The following is a 10,484-nucleotide window of genomic DNA, read 5'->3' as shown; positions in this document are numbered from 1 at the left end:
ACAGTCCAATGGTTCTCAGATTAAATTAAATGACGAATGAAAGATGAATGGTTCATCCGATCTTGGCAGAACTTTGATCAATCAATTTTGCCAGGATCGGATGAACCATTGTTCTGTCATTTAATTTGTCATATGTACTACTGTACACCCAAAGCGCTTTACAATCATATCAGGGGATCTCTCCTCAACCACCACCAGTGTGCAGCATCCACTTGGATGATGTGACGGCAGCCACATTACAATGGCGCCAGTGCGCTCACCACACACCAGCTACAGGTGGAGAGGAGAGAGAGTGATGGAGCCAATTCAGTGGATGGGGATTATTAGGAGGCCATGATTGGTAAGGGCCAATGGGTGGAATGTGGCCAGGACACCGGGGTTACACCCCTACTCTTTACGAGAAGTGCCATGGGATTTTTAATGACCACAGAGAGTCAGGACCTCGGTTTAACTTCTCATCCGAAAGACGGTGCTCTTTGACAGTATAGTGTCCCCGTCACTGGGGCGTTAAGACCCACACAGACCACAGGGTGAGCACCCCCTACTGGCCTCACTAACACCTCTTCCAGCAGCAACCTGGTTTTCTCAGGAGGTCTCCCATCCAGGTACTAACCAGGCTCAACCCTGCTTAGCTTCAGTGAGTAACCAGTCTTGGGCTACAGGGTGATATGCCTGCTAAAGTCTATGTAAGAGTAAACTCAAGGGAACTGCTCTGAATGATTCAGTGAGTGAGTGAGTCCTACTTCAGTGGATCTCTGGTGCATAAAACAACAAAGCAAACTAAGAGAATAAAGATACATCTACTTAAAAATGTTGGGTTAAACAAATAACCCAACGTTTTTTACTGTGTACACAACACCATGAAAAATTGCAAATGATACAGCATTTTATAACTATTTGACCTTTGAAGTTGGTATTTGCCTTTTATTAATGCAAATATTTCTAGAGAACAGGAGAGTTGTCACATTAACAAACTTTATCACAAGTCAAAACGTAGCCTATCAAAATAATTTATGTCCTATTTATAATTTGAAAACACACATTAAAGCTTACTTGAACAGACACTTCTCTTTAAAAAGACTTGCGCGTGGTCCAGTGAATTTTGCGATTCAGATTCGTGATTCACGAAATGAATAATTCAGATGAACCATCTGAATTTGCGAACCGCTTTGATTCAAAGAACTGAAAAGATGGAAAGATTCTATCCTGCTCTACTTTGTTACAGTACAGCACTGTATTAAAACATTCAGAGGTGTAAAAACCTTAATTTGCTTTTGCAGCAATCATTTAATGCATAGACTGTGTGCAAGTGAATTCCACTTCATATTACACTTAAGTAACTATCCTGATAAAATTTTATTTAAAAAGGGAAAGATATAGATTATAGATCTCCATAAGCACTCTCTAATTATTTAAAAGAGAATAAAAACCATAAAGACTACAACTTCTTTTGCTGAGAAAGGAATCAACCACCCTTTTCATTTCCGTTAAAGTGCAATACAATACACCAAATCATTTTCTTGAGAAGTGACATGGTAAAACATGGTGTAGAAAAAAAGTTAATTCATTGATTAAAAACTAAATTGATTACATCAATTCTAGCAATTATGCTTCCCTTTCTTTTGTTTACGGGCTTCCCTGAAGAGAGGAATTTGTCTTTCCACATTGCAAATGTGGGTTTTGTATTTCATCCCACATCACAAAAATCATGTGCGGCAGAAATCTGTGGACTAAAATGATTTCTCTGTAATAGCAAGGGTGAAATTTGTCAACGTTCTCAGCTGGGACATGCAGACCAGCGGTTCTTACACCAAAGTGGGATGTAGGTTTGAGGCCAGCCTTTTCCAAACACATTCCCATGTAAACATCATCAATGGGCAGTAGAATTATAGAGTGAGACATGTTATAGATTGTTCTGGCCGTGAAGCCTGAGAGAAGAAAGCCTCCTCCACCACAGTAAGGAGGATAGCTCTCAGACTCCTGAACCTGCACCGGGACAAAGTATTTACTTGAAGAGTGTCTAATAGGCCCTACGTTCTGGATGAGGTGCCCGGTAAAGAGATGTTTACTTCCATCATTGTCCTCTTGACCTTGAAGATACTCAACCATGTTAAACGTATTGGCAAAGATGTCATCGTCCCCGTTTAAGAGAAATCTAGCCTGTGGGCACCATCTTTCCATCCACTCTAAGAAAAGGATCTGCTTCAGTGTGAGGTTAAAGAATGAATCATTGAAGTCCCACTGTAAAATGTCCTTGTTCTCATTGTTCTCCAGCTTCAATAACTTATTCAACCTGCGCTTCTCGAAGCCAGTTTTAGTTGTTCCGATTATGAAGACTCTACGGATCCACACACCTTTGTGCAGTCGTTCCTTAGCCCATGTTTTCCGCAGGACTTCTCTCCGCTCGTAGTTTTCGGGAGAACTCTTGATGACCAGCAGAAGGAAGACATCTGCAGAGTTCAGGGGTCCGCCACACTTATTAGGCAGGTCGAGCAGCATGGGAAAATTCCTACAGTGTCGGTAAAGCAGGAAATCTTTGATATGACCTGGCAGAGTAGAAAATCCAGTCACAGTATAAGCCGACATATTCTGCTGACAACGTGAAGACAAAGGCTGGGGAGTTTTGGATCTGGGCAAATGGATTTGATGACGGAGCATCTCATATGTGTCTTTGCTATTTGATGTCACTTTGTCTTCAGTGTCATTTTTGTTCATAATAATGAAGAGACACACAACACCTGTGAGAATAAATGCTATTTTTTCTGCTTTTTTCTTTCTCATCTTCACACCTGTTTAGGAAAAAAGACACAATTCACAGTATGAACACAAAAGGATTTTTCAGACCTAATTACAAAATATTAATTCGAGGCTGTCCATGAAACTGAATTAATGAAAGGGATAGTTCAGCTAAAAATTTAAATTCTGTAATTTCCTCAGAAGATATTTTATTGGGGGGTTGGATATATATAGTATACATATGTGTGTGTGTGTGTATATATAGCCTATATATATATATATAATCATTATTACTATGATTATATAATGTGTAGATTTCTTTTTTTTTTTGGTTGTTTGGAATAATATATTGTGTATATAAAATATCTACTTTTGTGTTCTACTGAAGGGGGTTGGATTAACAGTCCCACTTTTATTATATCATGAATTGAAAATCATTACAGTTACAAGTTATATTTTGTAGAAAGAGATTTTTCATTTTGAACTTTATTCTTATTCATTTTATTCTGCTCTTCTCATGACAGCTGTATGAGACATGTAAAAGACAACTGTGTCTAATGACAACAACGCATATGCATACTTAATGTGTGTTTTTGTTGTTGTTGTTTTTGGTATTTGTAGCACAATTTGTCACAGTGTAGAAGTTGTATCAGTGCTCTGTGCCCTGTGTGGATGTAGTTTTCATGTTCTGTTCCAGTGAAGTCCTGACAAAAAATGTGCCTCAGTGTGTCAAAGATAATGACTTTAACTGAACTAATTTGCAGAAAGAACAGAATACCATGGGCGGATGCAATTTTCTGTACTGTTAACCTATTCAGAACTTGTGGGAAAGGCATCAACTGATTATCCATATGACTTTAAATACTATGTTTCTCTATCCTAAGCTATAGTTCGAGGCTGGATCCTCTAATTTTTCTAGGCCTATATGGAAGTGTTGAGAACTTTGTTTTCAGTAAACTCTTGGTCAACTGTCTGAACTTCAACTTTGACTCTTTGATTCGAGTTCAAGTCAGGTTTGAAACAACATGAGGGTTTTCAGAATTTCAGAACACACATCAATATCCTTAAATTCTTGGCAACAAAATTGCATGCAGACCTTTGGTTTGAGGAATGTTGAAACTCAACAATAAAAATGCACTGCACTACACAAGGAAACAGCACACAGGAGAACCTCAGCATTTCCTGTTTACAACATTAAAAGTTTACAGGGCACGTTTTAGGAACATTAAAGGCCAAACATTCAGTATTGCTTATCAACAATAATCCTAAATTTGTTTTGGGAAAACATAACAGTGTTATAAATTATATATGGAAGCTAACAGCCAATAACTAATTTGCTCTTCATGCTTGGTTTTGGATTCACTATAGATGACACTCTTAAATGATTTACACCTTAAATTATTTCTCCCCTGATGAGAAAGCATGTGTGCAGTATAATTTTCATTTTCAAATTTCCAGTCTCTAGATAGATAGGTTATATTTTTCCATGAGGTGTGTGTATATTTATATACATATTCAGCTCTAAAAATTTTTTTTAAAGAAATTAAGAGACCACTACAAAATTAGCAATTTCTCTGGATCTACTATACTATACATTTTTGTTTTATATAAACTACTGACAACATTTCTTCCAAATTGAAAACATTGTCATCTAGAGCATTTATTTGCAGAAAATGACAATTGGTCAAAAAAAGCCATGTTTTCAGACCTTGAATAATACAAAGGAAACAAGTTTATATTAATTTTTAAATAACGTGATAGCCTACTAATATTTTAAGTTTGAAAGTGTTCAGAAATCAATAACCCTGACTTCCAATCAGCTTTCATTCGTATTGGCATGCTCTCTACTCTTTCACATTGCAGCTGGGTGACTTTGTGCTACTCTCAAGCAGTTTGGCTTTGTTTGATAACTTCATAAAACTCGTAGGAAACCGGTGGCAGACTTCGGCTCATCCACGTATTTTAGTCTGTGTTATTCAGCGTGTTCTTCGATCCACATGCAGCAGCATCAAAAGCAAAGGACAATGTGTGTGTGGTGTGCATTTATTGATAGATTGTCGACATCTACATCTGTGTAGTTCTTTGTTATAAATGCAGTTTACATAATATCATGCGGGAGCAATTCAAGATGGTTTCCTATCCACTGTAAAATCTGGGCTTATTTATTTATTTATTTGTTTGTTTTTATGAAACTTTTATCTACAGTTGTGCTCAGAATTAATCATACCCCTGGTAAATATGATCAAAAATGGCTGTAAAAAATAAATCTGCATCGTTTATCCTTTTGATCTTTCATTCAAAAAATGGGCAAAAATCGAACCTTTCACTGAAGTAAAAGAATTGAAAGTGGGGGGAAATCACATTATGAAATAAATGTTTTTCTCCAAACCAGTTGGCCACAATTATTGATACCCCTAGCATTTTTTATGAATAAAATATCTCTGAAGTATATTCCCATTAATATTTACCTTTTTTTAGCACACCAGGGTGACTAGGAACATGAAATTGTCCAGCTATGACTTCTTGTTTCACAGGAGTTTATATATGAGGAAACAGAAAGGCCAAATTCCCTAAATCATCCATCACAATGAGTAAAACCAAAGAATATAGTTCTGATGTGCAGCAAAAGATTGTTGAGCATCACAAGATATAAAGTGGCTGTAAGAAAATAGCTAAAGAATTGAAAATCCCCATTTTGACCATCAGGGCAATAATTAAGAAGTTTCAATCAACTACAGATGTTACGAATCTGCCAGGAAGAGGACGTGTGTCTATATTGTCTTAATGGACGGTGAGGATGAAAGTTTGAGTGGCCAAAGACTCTTCAATAATCACAGATGAAGAATTGCAGAGATTAGTTGAGTCTTGGGGTCAGAAAGCCTATTAAAAAAAAAATCAAACAACCCCTACATCCCCACATGTTGTTTGGGAGGTTTTCAAGAAAAATGCTCCTCGCTCATCCAAGAACAAACTCCAGCATATTCAGTGGTCAGACATGACTGGAACTTCAAACGGCACAGGGTTCTGTGGTCAGATCAAACTAAAAAAGAGCTTTTTTTGCAGCAAACACGCTAGATGGGTTTGGTGCACACAAGGATAAAAAGTACCCCATGTGTACAATTTAATATACCATTGGATCTTTAATGTTGTGGGCCTATTTTTCCGCTGGAGGTCCTGGACTTCTTATTCAGATACATGGCATCGTGGATTCTATCAAATATCAACAGATAAAAAATCTAAACCTGACGCCTTCTGCTAGAAATCTTATAATGGGCCGTGGTTGGATCATCCATCAGGACAACGGTCCAAAACAAACATCAAAATCAACACAAAAATGTGTTAGGGAGCACAAATTGAAGCTTCTGCCATGACCGTCCCAGTTCCCTGACCTGATGAGTGGAGTGAACTGAAGAGAAGAAGCACCAACATGGATCTGGGAATCTGAGGATCTGGAGATTCTGTATGGAGGAACGGTCTCTGATCTCTTGTCAGTTACTCTCCAAACTCATCAGGCATTGTAGGAGAAGACTCAGAGCTGTTATCTTGGCAAAAGGAGATTGCAAAAAGGTATTTAATAAAAGGGTATCAATAATTGTGGCCAAAGTGTTTTGGAGAAAAACATTTATTTCATAATGTGATTTCATAATGTGAATTTTTTGAATGAAAGATCAAAAGGATAAACGATGCAGATTTATTTTTTACAGCCATTTTTGATCATATTTACCAGGGGTATGATTAATTCTGAGCATGACTGTAAATGGCCTGAGACTTTGTGACTTTAGTGCAATAAATTTGCAAAAATATGTTATAATAGTAATTTTATAATAAATCCAAAAGCAAAACACGCGAAAAGAACTATAAAAGGGAGTGGAAATGGCAAATGAGCTAATGAGTGGTCCTTTGCAGTCATCTACTGGTTATAGTGGTAATTTCACGTCATGTTCATGTTAAAAGTGTTTATTTTCTACAGAAATCCTCCACTAAAGCATGGCAGATTTTCCATGTTGTCTTAATGAATGAAAATAATAAATGTAGATCTTCTTTAAAGTTGATTTTAGTGCAGAAATGTAGTTAAAAAATATGTAATATAAATATAAAAAATATATTTCACCCACATATTACCAATCTAGACAATTACAATAATATAAAGTTTGGAAATTCTTAATGAATATTAGCTAGTTATTTAAAATGATTAGAAATTAATTAAATATTCAGGGATTGACTTGATGTGTACTTAGTTTAGAACCTACTGTATTTGCAACGTGATCTCATGAGAATACGTGTGTATTTTTACGTAAAGTGTAGTTCTACCATACGTACATTTATTTACGTTTTATACGCACAGAAACGTATAATACTGACGTATTTACAGCACTAAAACGTATAATATTTACGTATTGACAGCAAAAAAACGTAATTTATTTACGTATAAACAACTTTACCGACGTACAAATTTGTACGTATTCCTATTTAACTTATGCATATTAAAATCGTGGCATTAATGTTTTGACTCTATTGCATTCAATTGTCTTATCAATTAAATTTTCAGTTGCATTTATTAATACAGTTTAACGTTACTCATAAATAATAACATTTCGCTCTGTTCGTGCCTTCTGCTGCAAACTCGTTTCGGAGGATTAGCCTAATTTACATGGTGTTAAACAAGAATACACTTTAAAAACTTAAAAATACCTTCTTTAATCGTTTAACCATTTTGTAATATTTGGTTTATTTACCGTGAGACACAAAAGGCGTTTTCTCCTAGACCCATACACTCAAACACAACACAAATTCACAAAAGACATCAATTTTATTAGCTTGGTGTAGTCCAATCCAAATCCAAGAAACAGATCCAAACTCAGCCCTTTATCCAGTGATCTTCATAATTTCTCAGCAGCAGAGACCGTAAACGTCAAATCCCGGCATCCCGCGCTCGTTGTGAATTCAAATTCAAAAATTGCGCCCGAAGCGTTACGACATGTTTTACGGCAGTGATATCAAACGCTCATTGGCTCTCGCATGCTTCGTCACAGATTGCGACATGTCGTGTTTAAATTGGTGTACTACATTTTGAAATGGAGAAGCGCGCGCGCCTTCACAGAGCGAACAACGAACCGAAACCGGATTAACATTTTCATGGATTAATAACTTAAATTCTGCTCTGTAACGTTAAGTTACCTCATACAAAACTATTATATACTGCCAGAGAGGACTGCGACACATCGTCATGTGAACGACTTTTGGTACCGGTTTTGACATTTTCTCACTAAATAAATTATTGTGATTAAACGTGTATGTCTGTTGTTTTTCTTTATAATTGTTGCCTAACGTTACGTAGTTTAAGAAATGTTTAGGTGTAGGGGTAGGATTAGTGGCTCAAACTATCTTTTAATGCTATATTGTTAATAAAACTGCCATTTCCCTACACATATATATGTCCATTACGTTTTATCCTTTTAATATTGTCTATAAAATGGGTATGTCTAGGTGTGGGAGTAGGTTTAAGGGATCTTACATATTCTATAAAATGGTAAAAGGGAAAATATACAGTTATCTTTATGATATGAAATATTCGTAAATAGTAAATAGTTTTAGCTGTAAAAACGTAATAATGTTACGTTTAAACGTTGCAGATACGTCCATATTATACGTTTCAGCATCTATCCAAACGTACAAAAAAGTACGTTTTCTATCTTTGAAAATTACGTAATACCTACGTATTAACAATGAGACCAGGCTGGTATTGTTCATGCCTACCCTAGTATACAAACAATAACTATTAAATTATTATTATTTTTTATACAATAAAAATATAGTATACAAATACTCCCCCCATACTGACAACAGACAAACACGGAAGGAAATGCATTTTTAAAGGAAGCTCCCATCTTTCAGCTAACTGTAAATAATGATTAAAGAAAGATTTACTCTAGAATTTTCATTTTAGGGTAGACAAAGTATTTAACTGTATAGGCTACAACACATTAAAACAGCATTAATGTAGAGTAGTTTGAGAAGCAATGGATTGCAGAGGTAAAATCGTAAAGGAGCGTAAAAAAACAAAGTTGTTGCACTTCAGTGTCCAGATTTGGTCTATTAATGTCAATATAGAGGCAACCGTAGTTTTTTCCTCTCATTTACAAAACTGTTTCGTTCAATTAGACACACAATAGCCTACATAAGAGAATCATACCATAAAATTAAGAATAGCCTACATACATTTTCTAACGGCAACGATCCAAACAAAGGGGGAGTAAATAGTTTAGTCACCTAAACGAAGCAGATAGAAACCATATTTATCTTACCTGATCGTTAACTTCTTCGGAAACCGTCTAAACAAGTAAGCCTATTTGTTCATGTCAAAAAACATCCCCACCCTGTATTTACTGCTCAAACTCTCTCTTCCTAACGAGGAAATAAACAGGAGCCTCTGTGGTACTGCTGTCTCTAGAGGAAAGTGTCTCAAAACCTGGTGTGCTGCCAGCCAGCTCACTGCATGGTTAATCATTTGTAAAAAAATAAATGATAAAAAAACAATTATAATATATATATATATATATATATATATATATATATATATATATATGTGTATATTTATGTATATGTATAAATATATTTAAATTTAATTGCAAATATATATATTATTTATATTATTATTATAGGCCGATATAATATAAACAACTCTATGTTGTTATTCCAAGAAACACAGACACACACACGCACACTTTTTTAAATTCTGTGCATCATGTACTGTGTAATAAAATACTTTGAAAACGTATAATAAAATATACATGTATTAGCTCAAGGACAGTAAAACAAACTCCAATAAAGTGATTTCAGTAAATTCAGCATGTAATATTGGTCCTGGAACAACAATCCTGTTGATTCAGGAACATGTGGAACTTGGGAAAATCTGTTTATATTAAACTGAATGCAAGTTATAAGTTACACAAAGAGGATGTGTAACAGGATGTGCATTAAGACATGAGCAATAGACCCCTCCCTTAAAGGGCCCCAAAATTGAGACAGTAAATTGACTTTTTTTTTTAAGAAGTAATTTTTTTTAAAGTATTTAAACCTTTATTTAACCAGGAGAATCCCATTGAGATTAAGAACCTCTTTTGCAAGGGTGACCTGGCCAAGACAGGCAGCAGCATATAAAAAATAATACAAACACATACAGACAAATAACACAGAAAACTAAAACTAACACTTCATATGGTGATTTTTTGATAATCTGTTAAAGGGCAATTCCACGCAAAACTGTCACATCCATAACGCCAACTAAATACAATGGCATTGGGCTGGCGTTATGGATGTGACAGTTTTGCGTGGAATTGCCCTAAACTCATATTCATGTCACAATACGGAAGAAAAGATCTCTCTCTCTACTTTGATTTCATCATGACTTTACAATGATTCAGAGCACATTCCACAATGTTCAGACTGCAACAAAATTTAAATAGTGTAAGAAAAAATGACGTGGACGTTGAAGATCTCAAAAATGAAGTTTATTACAGCTTAGCAGTGGCAAGGTACACAAAGCACCTTGGGTTCACCGGCGTCAGAATGAACCCAGAACATCCGAATCTTAAACCTTTTATCCTGTTACAGTTTACAACTCTTAATGTAAATTAAGTTGCCCTTGTTGTAACAGCTGTGGTCTGTATGTTAATGAAGCTGTTACACCCCATTGTCTGAGAAGGTTCTCTGTGTCCCACACCCAGTCCCATTCTACAATTGACTAC

At 35.7% G+C, this 10,484-nt stretch overlaps 1 protein-coding gene across 1 annotated transcript; it reads right to left on the bottom strand.

The window, feature by feature from the left end:
- Positions 1 to 896: 896 nt before the first annotated feature.
- Positions 897 to 9,210, bottom strand: LOC311098355 (N-acetyllactosaminide beta-1,3-N-acetylglucosaminyltransferase 3-like). Its single transcript, XM_084138511.1, has 2 exons — positions 9,042 to 9,210; positions 897 to 2,789 (listed from the first exon to the last, which is right to left on the bottom strand). Exon 2 carries the CDS (start codon positions 2,779 to 2,781, stop codon positions 1,627 to 1,629), a length of 1,155 nt encoding a protein of 384 aa, XP_083994637.1. The 5' UTR covers positions 2,782 to 2,789; positions 9,042 to 9,210; the 3' UTR covers positions 897 to 1,626.
- Between the last annotated feature and the right edge of the window lie 1,274 nt (positions 9,211 to 10,484).

The sequence above is a fragment of the Abramis brama genome, assembly GCF_963993115.1.
Source record: "Abramis brama genome assembly, chromosome: 16".
Classification (NCBI taxonomy): domain Eukaryota; kingdom Metazoa; phylum Chordata; class Actinopteri; order Cypriniformes; family Leuciscidae; genus Abramis; species Abramis brama.
Note: the sequence above shows the minus strand (reverse complement) of the source record. Positions and strands in the feature narration are given on the sequence as shown.

Coding starts and splice junctions, on each gene's coding strand:
- LOC311098355 (XM_084138511.1), bottom strand. CDS start 2,781: ATGAGAAAGAAAAAAGCAGAAAAAATAGCATTTATTCTCACAGGTGTT.